Raw genomic sequence first — 21,338 nt, forward strand, 5'->3', positions numbered from 1 at the left:
AATAAACAGGAAGCACTTCAGAAATTAAATTTATACATTTGTGACTAAGGCTGACTTGAGCTCCATGCTCAGTTCAGAATGGTATGGTTTGCAGGCCAAGTTCATTATTGGTGGCAAAATTATACACTTGGTTAGAAAACAATGGTGGCAACTTGCTTGAGAAGGAGAAGGGGGAAAAAAGGACCTGAGGCATTTCTTCTTACCACCCCCCCCCCTTCCCTCCAGCCAAGATTATATGGTACTCAAGTACTGAGTGTTGTCTCCTGTGGTGTGGTATTTGTGGAATGGCGCCTGCAGCCAAGAGAGTCGCTGGCAGGTAGCTTTGTGTTTGGATCATGTTGATACCCCAGGTTCATGGCTGTTCAGGGCTTTGGTGATCATCCTTGCATAAGTCACTTTTTCTCAGCCTTGCCAAGGCTGCCATGCAGGGCTTTTGCAAGGATAAAACACTTATTTGAGATTCTTGTGGGAAAGAAACCAAGATGACCAAAGGGTCTGGAAACCAAGCCTTGTGAGGAATGATTGAGGGAGTTGGGTATGTGTAGGCCTGGGAAAGAGGAGATGGAGAGGAGATATGATAGCCAAGTTCAAATATCTGAAGAGCTGTCACATGGAAGATGGAGCGAGCTTGTTTTCTCCTGCTCTGGAGGGTAGGACCCATAACAGTGGTTATAAGAAAGGAGAATCTCATTAAACATTAGGAATAACTTTCTGACAGTACAGTAATTGCTGTTAGACAGTGGAATGGATTCCCTCGGGAGGTGGTGGACGGAGAGTCCTTGGAGAGTTTTGGGTGGCCACCTGTCATGGATGCTTTAGTTGAGATTCCTGCATTGCAGGGGTTGGACTAGATGACCCTCGGGGTCCCTTCCAACTCTGTGATTCTAGGGGGTGCCAACATGAATAAATAAACACATTAGAGTAGACAAACTCCCCCCTACTTTCCAAACCACTGGAACAGAAAGCCTCCTTTCTAAGCCAAATACAGTCTTTTCACCTTGTCTCCTATTTAGACACACGCAGAGGAAGGGCTGTAGTTCAGTGCAGAGCACATTTTGCATACAAAAGATCCCGGGTTCAATATCTGGCCTCTCCAGATAGGGCTGGTAGACACTCCCTGCCAAAAACCTTGGAGAGATGCTGCCACTGAGTATAGACATGACTGCTCTAGATGGACCAATGGTCTGATTATTATTTATTAAATTTGTATACTGCCTTTCATCCAAAGATCATAGGGTGGTTCACAACAATATAAGACAACTTCCTTTGTTCCTATGCTCATCAGCCAGCCACCCCACCCCACCCCGGCCCCATTTTTACACTTGAATAACTAAGATTGTGATTCTATTCACTTAGAAGCCCCATTGAACCCTATGAGATTTACTTCTGAGTAGAGGTGTATAAGATTGAACTGGATGTAGTTTTTCTATATGTGTTTAATGGAAGTAAGTGGGTCTTGGCTCAATCAGCTAGGTTGTACTGATGTAGGTAACATTAACATTGGTATCTTGGAATGGGGAGTGCATAGCAAAGCCTTTGCATACCTACTTGTGTGAGTCGGTGTGCATATGTGTATCCCCTCCAAAAATGTTTTATTTAATTTTTGTATACAAATAGCAGTACAGTATAAACCAGTACATAACACGTACATATGGGTTGTTGGCTACAGCTTACATAGAAAAAGAAGAATCTGGGCCCCTGACTAGATATGTTAGATTTCCTAAAAAGTGCATTTATGTTTAATGTTGTGTAGAAAGGAGAATCTAAGGAGGTGTAGCTTCTCTTGTCATTGCGCTGCATTTTATACTTTTATTAATTGCTCTGAAGACTGTTGGAGAAAGTGGTTTAACTAGGTGATGGAAAAGGCTGTTTTCAGTTGCAGTTGCCCCTTCTATAGAACTATTAAAAGCATGGATACCTTGCCAAAAACAAATGTTGGCAGTTTTCCATCTCTGTCTCTGTAGCAGTGAAACAGAGGCTGTATACAGGAATCCTCAACCAAACACTTGGTGGGTTAATTTGAACCCGTCTGTGTGTATTCCTTACCCTTCTTTGGCTTTCTTAGAGCTTTCATACAGCTCCCAGGCTTTCCAAACCCCCTTCCCATCTTTAGGCAAGTTTGAGACTTTTTTCATAATGCAGTTATCAAGCACATGCTATGCACACACAAGGGCCCAGGTTCTGTCTCTGGCATCTCAGTTGAACAAAAACAATATTGGGCTAGGTGGATTAGTAATAGGCTCAGTACTAGGAAGTCACACATGTTCAGAACAACGGTTTTTAAAGCACATGGTCTAGTTTGCCCCTTCCCCAAAGTAGTTAGAATCTTTTTGAGCCTTTGTGGCATCATATCAATTCAGTTAGTTGCTGTCAGCAGTCAGGTACTTGCATACAGACAAATAACCAGGTTAATCCATATGAAGATGTGTCTATAATGCACATACTCAGTCCCCTGCATTGCAAGATTTTAAGGCAGTTATAAGGTTTGTCACAGTTGATGTTGGAGCATTGAAGGGAGAACCATGTGCGCACCTTGAACTTCCGAGAGAGCAGGTGGGATATAAATGTAAAAAAGAAAATGTTTGGTGTGCTGGCATCTGACATGGTGCAGCTCAGCAAATCGGTATCTTGGCCTCTTGCCAAAGCACTGTACAGTGGTACCTTGGGTTACAAACACCTTGGGTTACAGATTCTACTAACCCGGAAGTAGTACCTTGGGTTAAGAACTTTACCTCAGGATGAGAACAGAAATGGCACAGCGGTGGCAGTGGGAGGCCCCATTAGCAGAAGTGGTACCTCAGGTTAAGAACGGTTTCAGGTTAAGAACAGACCTCCGGAACGAATTAAGTTCGTAACCAGAGGTACCACTGTATTTGCTGGAGGAATTTGAGATTGAAGGAACACTCTAGACTCCACTATGGGAAGCTGTGTTTACCTTGCAGGTAACTTATTGGGAGATGAAATTGGATCACCTACCTTGTAAGATTTGTCATATGTCTGATGAAACACTGCTGCATCCAAAAAATCTACTTGAAGCTATTCACAGCTTTTTTTGCTTTTTTAAAAGATACATTGCATTTTTCTTTTCCTCACTGTTTCCTTCCCTATCAAAACATTTGTGGTGGTTTTATTTCTTTACTTTGCAATTTGCTTTTCAACTTAAATTGTTTAGAAACTTAGTCTGCCAAAAATGCCTCCGGCCTGCAGCATTCATATTTATGTTATTAGGCTACCCCTATCCACTCACAAAGGGATGCGGGTGGCGCTGTGGGTTAAACCACAGAGCCTAGGACTTGCTGATCAGAAGGTCGGTGGTTCGAATCCCCGCAACGGGGTGAGCTCCCGTTGCTCGGTCCCTTCTCCTGCCAACCTAGCAGTTCGAAAGCACTCAAAGTGCAAGTAGATAAATAGGTACCACTCCGGTGGGAAGGTAAACGGTGTTTCCGTGCGCTGCTCTGGTTCGCCAGAAGTGGCTTAGTCCTGCTGGCCACATGACCCGGAAGCTGTATGTCAGCTCCCTCGGCCTGTGAAGCGAGATGAGCACCACAACCCCAGAGTTGGTCACGACTGGACCTAATGGTCAGGGGTTCTTTTTATCTACTCACAGCAAGGAAAAGGTTTGCTGTGGAGGACTGGCTTGTAAGTAGTGAGGGGGGAAATTGATGCATGGTACAAAGAAATCAGTGACTCTTTTTTTACCTCTTGCTTTGTGACCTGTGGCACTTCCTCCCTCAAAAAGTCACTTGAGGAGGAAGATTTCGTTCCTTGATGTGGCATATTATCTGATAGCTGCTATCCTTGCTTGTTTACAGAAGTACTTATTCCTGCTGCTTTTCTCTCCCTCCCCAATCCAGGATTCCGTTCAAGATTGGGCAGCCTAAGAAACAGATTGTACCCAAGACAGTGAGTAAACCAATTCCCCCTTTTTTAGATCCAGTCTTTGATCATATGGCTGATGACTCAAGCCAGCATATTAACTGGTCCCAGTTTTTAATATGTTGTTTGGGGGGGGGGGAGGGGAAAACATGAGTGAGCTGAATTTGCTTCTTTCTTTGACCACCACTCAGTTCCTATGAGTGAGGGGGAGTCTCAATACAGAGTGGATTATTTTGGTATCTGGGATCTGTGTTTCTCCCCCCCGCCCCCCTTCCCCCTTTTCTCTACTCTTGTGTGTGTGTGTGTGTGTGTGTGTGTGTCGGGAGGAGGGGCTCTTCTCACTCTGGCATGGTTTTCCTAGGAGATGGCTGAACATGCTTCCTTCCTTCCTTCAGCAATGGCTTGTTTGTTCATCTTTTCTGAGCAGATGGAGCAGGGGGAGTGGTTCGTATTGCTGAATATAACCATTTCCAAAGGAAGGCTTATTGGAGGAAGCTGAAATGCTTAGTGCCCAGGCATGAATTAATTTGGGCTGCAGAGCATTAGCTTTAAAAGGTATTTTAAAACACACTCACAAATGCATTTTCACTTTCTGGCAAGTCTGAATTTCCTGAAGTGCTGTTTTTTGTTAGTTGGTTAGGTTGGTTTTTTGCAGCTGGCCATAGCATAGCCTTTTCTCAGCAGGATATCTTTTGTGCAATGCAAACTGTTGTGGGTCATGATGGTTATCTCTGAATTAACCTGCATTTACCTGTCTTTAATGCAAGTGTCCCTGAATGCTGGGGTGACAGCGGACACTGGCTTTGTCTCTGTTCTGGCAAGGTAATCCTTTGTACAGACTAGCATTCCTTATCCTTCATCTGTGGAGCATCTACTTAACCATTAACACTAATGCCTTGGGATGCAAAGAAATATTACATGGGTGAAAGTCTCCAAGCTGCTTTCTTGAGGCATTTTGGGAGATGGGGTGAGAGAAAGGTAACATGAAGGTTTCGTTGTTACTTCTCCACCAACCCTCATCCTAATGACCTGTTGTGAAAAGACTGTGGTAGCAGGTCTCAGAGTTCCAGAGAGGCAGCTTTTCTGTTCCAACTTTGGATGGAGGAGGGGCCATGGGCACAAGGAAGTCCAGCTACAACATACAGTGGTACCTCGGGTTACATACGCTTCAGGTTACAGACTCCGCTCACTTAAGAACTTTGCTTCAGGTTGAGAACAGAAATCGTGCTCCGGCGGCACGGCGGCAGCAGGAGGCCCCATCAGCTAAAGTGGTGCTTCAGGTTAAGAACATTTTCAGGTAAAGTACGGACCTCCAGAACGAATTAAGTACTTAACCCGAGGTACCACTGTATTAATTCGACTATTACATAGAACAGTCTATGCCACCATGGTGCTCTCCACATGTTTTGGGCTACAGCCACAGCTAGGAAGGCACTATGATGGCAAATGGTGCCATAGAGACAGCAAGGCCCTTTGCACCGGCTTTTCTGAGACAAGCTGCTCAGAAACATCTCAATCAGTTGACATCTCCCCTGGTCAGCTTGGAACTATAATGTCCCTGAACCCTTTATCAGCATATCAAGAAATTGGCAACAAGAGAGAAAATTGTGCTCCCGATGCTTGGATAAAATTATTACAGGAGTTGCATCAGCTAAAATGGGAGGAAATTGTTCAATGCAAAGGCAGCTAGTCCTGCATTGCATAAAACCTGATGCTAGCAAACAGATTTTATGGTTTATGTATCAACAAGTTTGAGCAGCTCAATGATAAAGCGCCTGCTTTGCGTGCAGGAGCTCACAGGATCAATTGCTGGCATCTCCTATTAAAAACATCATATAGTTGATGATATGAAGCTCCCTCTCTGCTTGGGACTACGGAGACCTGCCGCCAAAGCAGATAATGCTGGTCTGGATGGACAAGTGGTTTTGCATGGTCTAAGGCAGTTGTGGGTAACGTTTGGTCCTCCAGACGTTTGCTGAACTACAGCTCCCATCATCCCTGGCCATTGACTGTGCTTGCTGGGGCTAATGGAAGGTGCAGTTCACCAATGTCTCGAGGGCCAAACATTCCCCACATCTGATCTAAGGCAACTCCTGATGTATCTTTAACTTCTACTTTCCTTCAGTGCTAAGAGCCAGTTTAATTTGGTTTCTGGCTATGTCACGAGTCAATGGCAGTTGTTCTTTGCAGCCCTCTTTGGGCTGCGAGGAAGTTCAGGCAGGGGAAAGGGAGGATTTATGAGGCCTGAATCCTTGTGATGCTCCTCAGTGGGGTCTGGGGAGTTCACTGCATCCCACAGTGCCACACAGTCCTGTGCCTGCCAACTTGAAAGGCAGAGTGGGAGCGACCTGGAGTGTGTCCCTGCCACAGACGAGCCTCCGTTACCGGCATGATTTGTGGAGGGTTCCGCCTTAATTTGGACAATTGGCTTTAATCAAGACACGCTCCTGGACCAACATATGCTAATAGGCTGCAATTAATCAGCTGCCAAAAGGACTGGGCTTGGCTCTCTGAAGGTATTTGAATGTTTTTCTGAAGCTTGAGAATCTTTACAACAGCTGGGAAAGGGAGGAGGAGGAGCAAGGTGGTGCGTGCTAATGGTTTCCAAATGGTCTTTCCTTTTCTTGTCCTCCCGTGAAAGAGACGTGTGTAGCTGTTGCTTTGTTACGCTGTCTGACACTTTGAAAAAGAGGGGGAAGGCTTTTGATTTATGCTCAATAAGGAATTTAATAAGGTTTTGCTATGGCCCATCCCTCGATCGAGGCTGAATGGATTTTATCTACGACCATTTCTGGACGGGTGTGTTGTCGGAGGAATGTAGTGGGGGGGGGGATGATCCAAAAAGATGCAGAAAAGAGGCTGAATTTGAGAAAGGATCTTGCTCTTAACTGGGTGCTGAGAAAGAACTCCAGAGGGGAATTTAATGACAGAAGCCTGGAAGTGCACCCTGTGAGTTATTTGGAGCTGCGGCTCGTATGCCAGTCTGTAAACAGTGAAAGGAATGGAATGTGACCTTGTACCATCCAGATAAACACTGCAAGGAACTGAACAATAGAAGAAAGTAATGAACTCTCTCAGCACACCAGGTCTGGAACAAAAAATGTATATGAAGGATTACACATGTGAACTGGATTTTATATTTATAAGACGTAACAGAGGTGTTGTTTGTAAGTAGGAAAAAGCGATCAGCTGGAAGAATTGCAGAGACTGAGCCCCATTTCTGTTTGTGGTGTCGGGTTAAGAATTGCTAATAAAAAGGGATATTAATAATGTTTCACTGATGTGAATTGTGTAATAGTTCATGCATTTTGAAAAAATAAATAGGAAGTGCAGCTGAACTGAAAGAAAGGCAAGTAGCCTTTTTGCACCCATAATTTAGGTTCCAGGAGCCATGAGCGGGGTATAAATACATCATCATCATTGTTTGTTTGTTTGTTGCTGTTGTTATCCCAGTTTCTAACACTGCTGACAGCTGGTCATCCAACCTCTGTTTCCATACCCTTTATCATCTTGGTCACTCTCCTCTGCACATATTCCAGCTTGTCAATATCCTTCTTAAACTGTGGTGCCAGAACTGGACACAGTACTCCACAATAATATTTTGGGGGACTTACTGAAATCAAGATACACTACATCCACAGCATTGCCCTAATCCACCAACCTTGTAATTTAAGAAAAAGAAGAAGAAGCAGCAGCAATATAATTCTGCCTTGAATTGTTGCCTGAGTCCTATTTCTGAGTCCACTTATTTCTGTAATGCAGCATTGATTTGTAGAACTCACTCTCACAAGACATGGTGATGGCCAGCTGTTTAGATGCCTTAAAAAAGGATTTGAACAGTTTTATGGAAGGTAAGCCCATCCATGGGTATGAAAGCTACATGAAACCTCAATGACTAAACAGTGTACCTTTTGACCTTTGGGCACTGATGTGGTGGTGAGCTAGTGAGCTTCCAGGGATGTCTGACTGGCTTCTGTTGAAAATGAAATGGTGGAGTAGATGGACCTTTGCTGTAATCCAGAAAAGTTATTTTTATGCTCTTTAATCATAACAAGAACTCATCTCTTCAGAGGCAAAAAAGTGTCAGGAAAGCACATTCTTTTCAGATACCTTTTCACAATCTAAAACCAACTATAAAATGGCATCTGTTTGCTTTGTGGCTTTGCTACTTAGATCTCCTAGTTTTCCTGCCTATTGTGGACTGAAGTAAGTGTCGGGATCTCCGCTCGGCCAAGCTGATAAAGCTCATCTTCCTCAGGCCGAGTCCTTCGGAATCGCCTCCAACGTGATTAACGACCTGAGCCTTTGATGAGGCCTCAGGCACATTCCCATCCAGCAGAGAATCAAAGCAGCACGTGGAAGTGATGAGATTGATGGCTACATTGTAAAGCTTTATTTTCTAAGCTACGCAGACAGAAAAGAAATCATCCTCTCTCTATGAAAGCAGAGGGCAACCGAACAACAAAGGAACAGGAAACCAGTATGTCACATCCGTCTCCCGTCTCACGTGAGACTTCCAACAGTATGGAATGTAAACAGAGTCTTGTGACTCCAAAGCACTGAATCATAGAATCATAGAATCATAGAGTTGGAAGAGACCACAAGGGCCATCGAGTCCAACCCCCTGCTAAGCAGGAAACATCATCAGAGCACTCCTGACATATGGTTGTCAAGCCTCTGCTTAAAGACCTCCAAAGAAGGTGACTCCACCACACTCCTTGGCAGCAAATTCCACTGTCAAACAGCTCTTACTGTCAGGAAGTTCTTCCTAATGTTTAGGTGGAATCTTCTTTCTTGTAGTTTGGATCCATTGCTCCGTGTCCGCTTCTCTGGAGCAGCAGAAAACAACCTTTCTCCCTCCTCTATGTGACATCCTTTTATATATTTGAACATGGCTATCATATCACCCCTTAACCTCCTCTTCTCCAGGCTAAACATGCCCAGCTCCCTTAGCCGTTCCTCATAAGGCATCGTTTCCAGGCCTTTGACCATTTTGGTTGCCCTCCTCTGGACACGTTCCAGTTTGTCAGTGTCCTTCTTGAACTGTGGTGCCCAGAACTGGACACAGTACTCCAGGTGAGGTCTGACCAGAGCAGAATACAGTGGCACTATTACTACCCTTGATCTAAATGCTATACTCCTATTGATGCAGCCCAGAATTGCATTGGCTTTTTTAGCTGCCGCGTCACACTGTTGGCTCATGTCAAGTTTGTGGTCAACCAAGACTCCTAGATCCTTTTCACATGTACTGCTCTCAAGCCAGGTGTCACCCATCTTGTATTTGTGCCTCTCATTTTTTTTGCCCAAGTGCAATACTTTACATTTCTCCCTGTTAAAATTCATCTTGTTTGTTTTGGCCCAGTTCTCTAATCTGTCAAGGTCGTTTTGAAGTGTGATCCTGTCCTCTGGGGTGTTAGCCACCCCTCCCAGTTTGGTGTCATCTGCAAATTTGATCAGGATGCCCTTGAGTCCATCATCCAAGTCGTTGATAAAGATGTTGAATAAGACCGGGCCCAAGACAGAACCCTGTGGCACCCCACTAGTCACTCTTCTCCAGGATGAAGAGGAACCATTGATGAGCACCCTTTGGGTTCGGTCAGTCAGCCAGTTACAAATCCACTGAGTGGTAGCATAGTCAAGTCCGCATTTTACCAGCTTCTTTACAAGAATATCATGGGGCACCTTGTCAAATGCCTTGCTGAAATCAAGGTAGGCTACATCCACTGCGTTCCCTTCATCTACCAGGCTTGTAATTCTGTCAAAAAACGAGATCAGGTTAGTCTGACATGACTTATTTTTCAGAAATCCATGCTGACTGTTGGTGATCACAGCATTCCTTTCTAGGTGCTCACAGACTGTTTGGTTAATGATCTACTCCAGAATCTTCCCTGGTATTGATGTCAGACTGACTGGGCGGTAATTATTTGGGTCCTCTCTTTTCCCCTTTTTGAAAATAGGGACAACATTTGCCCTCCTCCAGTCTGCCGGGACTTCGCCTGTTCTCCAGGAATTCTCAAAGATGACTGCCAGTGGTTCTGAGATCACATCTGCCAGTTCTTTTAATACTCTTGGATGCAGTTCATCTGGCCCTGGAGACTTGAATACATCTAAACTAGCCAAGTATTCTTGTACTATCTCCTTATTTATTCTGGGCTGTGTTTCCTCTGCTGAATCATTTGCTCCAAATTCTTCAGGTCAGGCATTGTTTTCTTTATCGGAGAAGACTGAGGCAAAGAAGGCATTGAGGAGTTCAGCCCTTTCTGTGTCCCCTGTTTGCATTTCACCATCTTCTCCTCTGAGTGACCCCACTGTTTCTTTGTTCTTCCTTTTGCTCAGTGGCAAACAGAAACTAACAGGAAGGCCATCCGTGCAGGCTTTCTGGGAAGTGCGGTGGTAGGCTGGAATATCAGTTTTACTGTGCTTTCACATTCCAGATGTTGGCCTCCGGAGAATGTTTCAGGAAGTGGGAAGGTGAGACATCTCTGGATCTGAATCCACTGTTGATCAGAGGGAAAAGTGGTTTGTTGGAGAGGCTTTCCCACTTGCAAATGTAGATCAGAAACACATGCACGTTTAGGCAGCTGTGGGGTTGCTAAAGGAGTCTAGCTGCCAAATGAACTGTCCAGAGCAATCTGACTTCTAGTGTCGGGAGAATGAGAGACTTGGCTCACTGGGCTTCTTCAGATTGGTGGGGAGAACCCCTTCTGATACAAATATGGTTTTGTAGCAGTTGTTTTAGAAGATGATTGTATTCATCTGGAGGAGATGTTAGTCATACTTCAGGGCTTGCTGCCAGGAAGGGCAAAGTGTCAACAGTAGTTCAGTACTTCATGGTCAGAGTAAACTCCAATACTATACAATATACTGGGCAGTGAGGTGAATTGATTTGATTTCTACCCCTTCAGATGCACCACAGTGTTGCATTCACCTTAACCTGGCCAAATCCAATTCCAGACAGACTAATCTCTTCTTCCTCTGAATAGAGGGGCTGTCACTTAGGCAGAGCAGGGCTCTCTGTGCCACTGTGCTGTGCTGCCTTGTCATGAATCAGTCTGTTGGGAGTGAATTTGGTGTGCATCTTTACCTGTGGAGTCTCAGTGGGAAGCATCTGAGCATTTGTTTTGTAAACACTCCTGGAAGCAGCTTCCTCTGCAGTGGTTTCCCAACTGTGTTCTGGGGGCACCCTGGTGTTCCTGGGAAGCTTATCAAGAGTTTCTTACAATGAAAAGATCAGTCTGAAAGACAGCTTGCAAATCTCTACTTAACTTCCCCTGCAATGCATAGCTGTGGGAGAGCTCTGGCTATGTTCAGGTGTATGCAGGGCAATAATGAGGTCACATAGGCCTGATCGGCACTGCACATTACCCAGGCATTCCTGGAACTTGCCTTGGAATATGGAAATGGTTCCCTGCAGATGAGAAGTTCAGAAAACAGCTGTTCTTATGTGTCACATACAATGTTATCGGTGGAAAGTCTTCAGACCGCATTTTTTTCCTGTGGAAAAAAATTGTTACGAGCAGTGCATTGTTCCATAAAATTAGTATGAAGAAATGATGAACATGGTAAGAGTCAAATTAGACCAATAAAAATGGATACAATAACAGCCAAATCTGAAATTTATGTGTATAGGCATACTAAGATGCTAAACCTAGCATGTTAAATGTTAATAATGCAACTGCCTTGCTTTGAAAAGCTTGTCTGGGTCTGGCCAGTTATCTGGGAGACCTTCCAGGGGCCACGCCTGAGAGCCAGTGCAGTGCAGTGATGACCCAAGGACCTGGGAGGTCAGTGTCAAAGTCACACCTCAGCCATGAAGCTTCCTGGATGACCCTGGGCCATTTTCTGACTCTTAGCCTAACCTACCTCACAGGGTTGGTATGAGGATGAAATGGGGAGGAGGAGAACTGTGAGGGCCACCTTGAGTGCATTGTTGGAAAGATGGAGTATGGAAATTAATAATAATAAAAAGTATACTGCCTTGGATTCCACAATGGAAGAAAAGTGCACTATAATTGTAAGACATTCCCATTACAATCTAAACAATGTAAGAAAAGTATAAGCTCTATCTGGTTGCTGTAGTCCTAATTTACAGTTTTAAATTGGAAACATTGCAGTAAAATTCACAAGGATTACAGTAAAGATAAAGTCCAAGTAAAGCTCTGAATTAGTTTTAAATGTTTTCTTCAAACAACAGCAAGTGCACATTTTTTGTCCTAATTGGTTATTTAGGTTCGACTGCTTTTGACAATTAGGGAAAAGTCGTTTTCAGATATTTATACAGCATATAAAATTATTACAGCATTTAAAAAATGTTTGTTCACTAAATACAAGTCTGGTGTGCCAAATCAATGGCTACCATTATGTTTCTTGGCAAACTTAAAAGTGCTGCTTTTTTTTTGTAACCCAAGGGCTGCCTTCTTCCATTTGCCTGTTCACAAAGGTCCTAATCATAGCACCATAGAGTTGGAAGGGACCCTGAGGATCATCTAGTCCAACCTGAAAATGCAGCTATCCCATACGGGGATTGAACCTTGGCACTATCAGCCTTGTCCTGGATGTGCCTATCCAGAAGTTAGAGGAACGTCATCTGGAGAGAGAAAATTTTACATGGTGGCATTCTGCCTTTGAAGTCCCCTTCCAGACTCTCTGATTAGTATAGTCACTCTTATTGTTTTAGACAACTAGTAAAACACATTTTGTTTGCTGTGCTCTTATCACCAGTCCATCAACCTACTACAGTGGTGCCCCGCAAGACGAACGCCTCGCAAGATGGAAAACCCGCTAGACAAAATGGTTTTCCGTTTTGGAGGCGCTTCGCAAAACGAATTTCCCTATGGGCTTGCTTCGCAAGACGGAAATGTCTTGCGAGTTCCTGCGGGGTTTTTTTCCTTTCCCCCCTCTTTTTCTAAGCCGCTAAGCCGCTTATCAGCTGATCCGATAAGCCGATAAGCCGCTAAAAGCCGCTAATAGCGCTAATCCGCTAAGCCGTCAATGGGCTTGCTTCGCAAGACGAAAAAACCGCTAGACAAAGAGAATCGCGGAACGGGTTATTTTCGTCTTGCGAGGCACCATTGTAACTTTATTATTTTGCTGCTGCTGCTGCTGCTGTCTTCATTTGCACCATTTTTTTCTGGATTTCAGTTATTCTACTGAATACTTCTACTGCCTTGGGTACTTACGCAGAAAGGCGGGATAAAAAATATTTTAAATAAATTAATGAGGATATCTCTGTAGGCACCTTCAAACATCAATCTAGCTTTCCCCCAGTTTTAGGCATGCTAATTCAATTTGCTCTTGGTCAGAAGCTAAGTGGCACCTAATTGCAGACAGTTTGCATGGCAGATGCCGGAAATCCAGGTACGGAAGGCCACATGTGGGAAGTGGCAATGTTGGCACAACAAATCCAGCGCCACATCTTAATTTGCGCTGTATTGTGCACTGAAATGCAGAAGTGGGAGTTCGGGAACCTCCTGTGCGGACATGCCTGAACAGCAGCTTGGATGGGATTATAACTCTATTTCAAGCTGCATTGCAAGGCCAGCTACATGAAAGGCATCTAACTCACCCTGTGGTGATGTCATGCTCTTCAGTGGGGACTGGGTTATTGGAGTCGGCAGATGCTTGAAAAGGAAGGAGCTGCTTACTCCTCCACTTTGTGCCAAAAGACCTTTATGCCTGGGGAAGAGCCTCCCACCTGCTGCCAGGTGGGTTTTGCAGAAATGGTCCCCATTTTCTGAGCCTTGACAAGGAAGTGAGGGAATCCTGCATTGAAAAACACCCTTCAAATGGCAGAAAGAAAGATTCTGTGTAGTCTATGCCAGAATAAGAGAGGCAGCAGGGCCACAGATCCAGGAGCTGATGTAGAGTAAGAGTTTATAAGAAGCAGGAGTGAGCTAACCAATTTGTGCACTGGGATCTCCAGATTGTTGCCACCACTTGTGTAGGTCCAGACAGAAGCATGCACGCACACACCTGAAACTTCTTAAAGCAGAAGTTGCTGCCTAAGCCAACCACCCAGTCTCCTAAATAAGTAGATTAGAATCCTGTTCAGGTATATAGAGCACGTGAAGAGGGGTAGAGAGGACAAGCAGGCTAGCTTCGCCCCTGGATGCCAGCACAAGCTCTGATCACCCATCCTTGACGCTGACGGCTCAGTGCTTGTCTGAAGAGTTGCCTGCCTGCAGAGGCCTCCTTCAGGCCAGCAGAGTTAGCCTGCTTGTTCTCAACTCCCCTCTCCATGCACTGGGTGCCTAAACTTTTTAGTTTAGAGAAAAGGCGAGTAAGAGGTGACGTGATAGAAGTGTGTAAAATGAAGAAATTCGAAAGAGAAAGGGGTCTCTCTCTCTCTCTCTCAAACACTAGAACTCATGAGCATCCAATGAAGCTGAGTGTTGGAAGATTCAGGACAGATAAAGGACAGTCCTTCTTCACGGAATACATAGTTAAACTGTGGAACTCCCTCCCACAGGAGACAGTGATGGCCACCAACTTGGATGGCTTTGAAAGAGGATTATACAAATTTATGGAGGAGGAAAGGGCTGTCAATGGCTGCCAGCCAAGACGGCTCTGCTCTGCCTCCACAATGGAAGGCAGCAGTGTTTCTGAAAACCAGTTGCTGGAAACCACAGAAAGGCAGAGTGTTTTTGTGCTCAAATCCCACTTGCTGGTTTCCTACAGGCAACTTTTCAGCCATTGTGAGAACAGGATGCTGGACTAGATTACGGTTACCAGGCGTCCCCGGTTCCCGGAGACAGTCCCCGGATTCACCAATCTGTCCCTGGAATGTCCCTGGATTTTAATTAATGTCCTTGGATTTATGCCTGGGGACTTCCAGTGAGGCAACATGGTGGGCGCCATGGCAGCGAGCAGCACCAGAGGTCCCGGCCATGTCAAAGTTCCAGCCAGCCAATCCGCTGGCAGGGGGCGGGGCTGTTTAAACTTCCTCAATCAACACTCGCCCCGAACTCGCGCAGAGCTGCCCACAGCAGAAGAGCCCGCGGCTCTGCGCGCCCGAGTTGGGGGGGGGGAGCGAGGTGCTGAGGCGGTGAAGATGAGGAGGAGAAGCATAGAAAAGAGCTGTGCTGCATTGCGACACTGAGAGGGAGAGATGGAGCGCAGCAGCGCCTTCTCCTCATGGGAACAAAGAGGCGCGATAGTGAGGGCTGGGGGGGAAACGGGGGGAGGTGGGCTGGCTCCTTTGCTTTCTCTCCTTCCTCTCCCTCCAACAGCCACTGTAGAGATGGTGAGTTTAACGGGGGGCGAGGAAGGCGCTGAGGCGCCCCTTGTCCCCGGCGGTGCCACGCTGCCTTCCCGCGGGGGGTGGGGGTTGAAACATTCTCGGGAGAGGGAGCCTCCCTCCCTCCCTCTGTGCCTCCTTCGACACCAGCAGCCTCTCTTGTGAGGAAGGCTGTGTGCGAGTTCACTGTTTGTTTGTTTTTTGTTTGTTTTTTGTTTGTTTTAAATGATATTTATTAGAAGTTTCAAAAATTACAGAGAAAGAAAAAAGAAAGCACAAAAGAAAATTTTCAAAGCATATATAACAATACTTAAAAGAGGGGAAAAAACATAAAAATCAATGCAAAAATAACAATAAAAACACAATATTCCATATCTTTATCTTTCATTAACTTGTTTCATCGACCTCCTCACACCTCCCTTTTTGTATTCTAGTTTAGTTATTTATTTCAGCAAATTCTTTCCATCCTTCTCAATTTTTTTTAAAAATAGTTTGTCTTAACAGTCTAACCTATTAATTAACTCAGCAAATCCTTTCCATCTTTCACTATATTCTGTCATTCAGTTTACCTTAGTTTATTTTAACCTTATCTTCCCAAAGACTTAAAACTTAATATTTATTTATACATAATTCCTTAAGACTTAAGACTTAAAACTTAATATTTATTTATACATAATTCCTTATAACATTTCTGCTAAAGCCAAATATTTTCATTCCAACATTTTTCCTAATACTCATTAATTTTACACTAATTCCCAAAATAAATTTTTAAAAGTTTTCTTCCAATCTTCCTCCAGCGTCTCTTCTTCCTGGTCTCGGGTTATGTCAGTCCTTCCTTACTGTCCGTTCCATCTAGTCCATCAACCTGGTAATCTTATATCCGAGGCTCTTAAGTCTTTTCCGTGTCCCTTCTGCAGGTCTTCTTGTTTGTACTTGCACTTTACCTTGTCTTTTGTAGATCTCTTTCTTAATTTCTTTCCTTTCTCGTTGAGGAGTAGGTCTCAGGGATGTTCCAACTCAAAAATATCTCCATCTCTCCTCAGCAGATCGGCCCATTCCCCACAGTCAACAGTGTAGTCAAGAAGCATGTTTCAAAGTCCCTCCAAACTTAAGGGGGCCCACAACTCCAGACCCCCCCTGGCCCACTTCAAATTCAGCCTTCAACAACAATAGCTTATGCTTCTGTAGGGCCTCGGGCCTCTCCATTTGTGTTGCTTGAGGTTTCAACAGCAGCCTCCTCCATTATCTTCTGCGTTTGCACTTGCTCTATCAAAACAGATTCCTGAGTTGGCTCCTGGATGGTTTCTGTATACATATTCACTGTTTGTCCAAAGTTTCTGACTGCAACAGTCATCAAATCCATCTTCTCATGCATCTGCTCCAACAAAGCGCTTGTCTTGCAAAAAACAAGCACCAAAACTTCTTCCAAACACATTTTTGTTCAAGGTCACAGTCTGATCCCACGATCCTAATCTCCACAGCTGTAAAATCCCCAGAACGACTCCAGCAACAATTTAACAAGCTCCCTCTAGAGGAGGCAATTTCTATTTGTATCCATCTTTTAAAAGCAGATCCAACAAAGAAAATTTACTTTCATTTTTCGGATTTTTTGTTTCTTTTCAATGCAAAAGGCAACATTGGAATCAATTTGTTTCTCTTATTCAACTAACTGTCAAAAGATGTTCCATTCACAGTCAATGAACTTCACCAAAAATCTCCGTCTCTGACACCCCGTTCCCAGGTTTGAGACGGTGGAAATTTATCTTTCTTTTTTTTTTTTTTTAATAATTTTTATTCGTTTTTCAGACAGATAACAAAAACAATATAGATCAATATAGCTTCAAAATCATCATTTCATACCCTTCTTTCTTTTGACTTCCCCATACCTCCCCATCCCTGCATCCTTGTTTAATGGTTCTTTAGCAACCCTTAGGTCCATTGTCTTAATTCCCTTTCATAAAGTTTCCTTTAATTTTTTTTTTTAATTACTGCTGCAATTCTTTACCTCTTACCCCTGACATCTTAACATTCCTCAATTTTACAATTGTTTTTAAGATATATTTTAAATTTCTTCCAGTCCTCTTCCACTGTCTCTTTCCCCTGGTCACGGATTCTGCCCGTCATCTCGGCCAGTCCCATAAAGTCGATCACCTTTGTTTGCCATTCTTCCAGAGTAGGTAGTTCTTGCATCTTCCAATACTTTGCCAGTAGAATTCTTGCTGCTGTAGTAGCATACATAAAGAAAGTCCTATCCTTCCTTAACACCACTTGGCCAACCATGCCCAAGAGAAAAGCCTCTGGTTTCTTAGGAAAAGTCCACTTAAGGACCTTCTTAATTTCATTATAGATCATTTCCCAGAAAGCTTTAACCTTTGGGCAGGTCCACCAAAGGTGGTAGAAGGTGCCTTCAGTCTCATTACATTTCCAACACTTATTATTAGGCAAGTGGTAAATTTTTGCAAGCTTGACTGGGGTCATGTACCACCGGTAGATCATTTTCATAATATTTTCTTTTAAAGCATTACATGCAGTAAATTTGATACCGGTGGTCCATAACTGTTCCCAGTCAGCAAACATAATATCATGACCAATATCTTGTGCCCATTTAATCATTGCTGATTTCACCATTTCATCCTGTGTATTCCATTTCAACAGCAAGTTATACATTTTTGATAAGTTCTTAGTATTGGGTTCCAACAATTCTGTTTCTAGTTTTGACCTCTCTTTCTGAAATCCTATTTTCCTGTCCTGTTTAAATGTCTCATTTATCTGATGATAGTGCAACCAATCTCGAACCTTAGGCTTTAGTTTCTCATAACTCTGAAGTTTCACCCTTTCACCATCATATTCTAGAATCTCATGATATTTTGACCATTTAGAGTCCATATTAAGCTTTTTTACTTCCCTAGCTTCCATTGGTGACACCCACCTAGGGGTTTTACTTTCCAGCAGATCTTTATATCTAATCCAAACATTATACAATGCTTTCCTTACAATATGGTTTTTAAAACTTTTATACACCTTTGCCTTGTCGTACCATAAGTATGCATGCCAACCAAAGCTATTGTCGTACCCTTCCAGGTCCAAAATGTCAGTGTTCTCAAGAAGTAGCCAGTGTTTCAACCAGCAGAAAGCTGCCGATTCATAATAAAGTCTTAAGTCCGGCAGGGCAAACCCCCCTCTATCCTTTGCATCAGTTAAAATCTTAAATTTAATTCTGGGCTTTTTGCCCTGCCAGACAAATTTTGATATGTCTTTCTGCCACTTCTTGAAACAGTCCATCTTGTCCAAAATCTGCAACGTCTGGAATAAAAACAGCATTCTAGGCAATACATTCATCTTAATAGTAGCAATTCGGCCTAACAAGGAAAGTTTCAACCTTGACCATATTTCCAGATCCTTCTTTACCTCTGACCAACTTTTTTCATAATTATCCTTAAATAGGTTCACATTCTTGGATGTTAAGTTTAACCCCAGGTATTTTACCCTTTTTGTTATTTCCAAGCCTGTTTCATTCTGAAAACTCTCTCTTTCTTCCATTGTTAAATTTTTTTCCAACACTTTCGTTTTTTGTTTGTTCAATTTGAAACCTGCTACTCGACCAAATATTTCAATTAATTCTAATACTCTTTTAGTACTAGTGTCTGGCTGTTGCAAGGTCAATACTAGATCATCTGCAAATGCTCTTAATTTGTAATGTCTAACTCCGACCTGAACTCCTTTAACCAACTGGTCCTTTCTAATCATATTTAACAAAACCTCCAGGACTGATATAAAAAGCAAAGGGGATATTGGGCATCCCTGCCGTGTACCTTTTTCTATGGGTATTTCTTCTGTTACCACATTATTTACAATTAACTTGGCTTTTTGTTTGGAATATATTGCACCTATACCGTTTTCAAAACCTTGACCTACCCCCATCCCTTGGAGATTCTTTTTCATAAAAGTCCAACAAATATTGTCAAAGGCTTTCTCCGCGTCCACAAAAATCAGAACTGCTTTCCTGTTAATGTCAACATCTAGCAACTCCAAAATGTCTATAATGTTCCTCACATTGTCTGACATATGTCTCCCTGGGAGAAAGCCTGTTTGGTCCTTATGAATCTCCTCTATCAACACTCTTTTCAATCTTTTTGCCAAAATGTCTGCAAAAATTTTGTAATCCACATTGAGTAAAGATATAGGGCGGTAGTTTCTAACCTGGTTCTTCTCAGTTTCTGTTTTCGGTATAAGTGAGATGAAAGCCTCTTTCCACGATTCAGGTGCCTTTTTCCCCTTCAGAATTTCATTGCAAACTTCCTTCAATGGTTGTATCAACCATTCTTTCAGCATTTTGTAGTATTTAGCCGTCAGGCCGTCTGGTCCTGGTGATTTTCCCAATTTCATATTTTGGATGGCACCCTCTATTTCTTGTTCTGTTATTTCCTCATTTAAGATCCTTTTACTTTGTTCTGGAATTTTTGGTAAACCGTATTTTCTGATGAATTCTTCTATTTCTTGTTCATTAATTGGCCCTTGTGCATACAATTTCTTAAAAAAACTTTGAAAACAATTGTTTATCTCATTAGGTTTGTGGATAATTTTTCCATCCATTTCTAGACTTGTCACGGTGTTCATTTTCTGCCTTTTTTTCAATTGCCATGACAGGAGTTTCCCAAATTTATCCGCTGATTCGAAAGTTCTTTGTCTCATTTGCTTTATCTTCCATTCTATTTGTTGGTTCATGAGCTCCATGTACTGCATCTGATAAAACTTTATTTCTCTCAAAATCTCATGGGACTTTGGTTTGGACCTCAATTTCTTCTCTCCTTCTTTTATTTTTTCTAGGATTTTTTCTTTCCTCTCGTTTTGTTTCTTCCTCTTTATAGAATTCTGTTGAATTAGGAAACCTCGCATCACGGCTTTGCTTGCGTCCCAAATTGTTCTTTTCTCCACATCTGTTTTCCTGTTAATCTCAAAATAATCTTTTAATGTTTTAAGGGCCTTCTTGTAGATCTCTTCATCTCTAAATAGGGTGTCGTTCATTCTCCATCTAAAGGATCCAGTTGTTGTTAGTTTCATCTCCATCTTCACAGCATTATGGTCGGAGCAAGTTTTTGGGCATATTTCTACTTTTTTTGTTCTTGACGCCAGACTGCTAGAAATCCAAATTTGGTCTATTCTTGTCCATGTCATTTTTGCCTCAGAAAAGAAAGTTCCCTCTCTCTCTAGAGGATTCCTTGTTCTCCAAATGTCAATCAAGTCCATAATTTCAGTCATTTCAAAAAAGATCTTTGGTAGTCTCCCTTCTTTTGAGATCACTTGTCTCTGTGCTTTATCCATGTTTGTTGAGACAACTCCATTCATATCTCCCATCATTACGATTTTATAGTCTATAAAGTCAACTAGTGTCTCATGCAACTTCTTAAAGAATTCGGCCTTCCCCTCATTTGGGGCATATACTCCAACAATCAAAATCTTTTCTCCTTGGATTTGTATTTCAATTGCCAGGTATCTTCCTTGTTCATCTTTAAATATCAATTTTGGAGCCAATTTTTCCTTTGCATAGATCACCACACCTCTTTTCTTTACTTTGTCTGATGAGATAAATTCTTGACCAAGTCTCTTGTTTATCAATAATTTCCTGTGTATCCTGGCAATATGGGTTTCTTGCAAACATATTACATCTAATTGTTCTCTCTTCAAAATGTGAAAAACTTGTCGTCTTTTCCGAGGAAGGTTCAAGCCATTACAGTTCCAACTAAGAAGTTGCAGAGACATTTTGTGTTTAAGTACCTGTTCCTCCAACTGCTCCAAGCTTCTGTTCTTCCTCCGATGGTGGTGGTAAAAGTCCAAATGATAGATTTGCTATATCAGGTGGTTCTTTCTCCTCTACAGTTCCTTTCTGCAAATCCTCCAGGTATCTCTCCAGAAATTGTTCTTTGTCCTGAATTGTTTTTATTTTGATCTTTTTTCCTTTAAAGTTAAAGGACAGTCCTTGTGGAAACTCCCATCTGAATGGTATGGTGTTTTTCTTCAACAGGTCTGTTAAGCTTTTATAGAAGGTTCTCACCTCTAAAATATACTTGGGAATGTCCTTAAAGATCTGTATTTGACAGTTTTGGATCACCAGTGCCTTTTGATAGTGCAAGTTCAATATTTTATCTCTTTCTTCTTTTGATCTCAGTGTAATTAGACAATCCCTTGGTTTCTTGTCCTGCCTCCTGCCCAGCCGGAAGGCTGTTGT

General features: G+C 42.9%; 1 protein-coding gene across 5 annotated transcripts in view; it reads left to right on the plus strand.

Annotated features, from left to right (window-relative positions):
* Positions 1-21,338, plus strand: part of BIN3 (bridging integrator 3) — a 127,261-nt gene that overhangs the window by 39,175 nt on the left and 66,748 nt on the right. For 4 of the 5 annotated variants that reach the window (XM_079955230.1, XM_079955234.1, XM_079955232.1 and 1 more), the window contains one exon: positions 3,855-3,903. The exons of the other annotated variant lie outside the window; for it this stretch is intronic. In XM_079955230.1, coding sequence (XP_079811356.1) covers positions 3,855-3,903 — 49 coding nt within the window. The remainder of the gene's footprint in view (positions 1-3,854; positions 3,904-21,338) is intronic. 5 annotated transcript variants of the gene reach the window in all.

The sequence above is a fragment of the Podarcis cretensis genome, assembly GCF_951804945.1.
Source record: "Podarcis cretensis genome assembly, chromosome: 15".
NCBI lineage: Eukaryota > Metazoa > Chordata > Lepidosauria > Squamata > Lacertidae > Podarcis > Podarcis cretensis.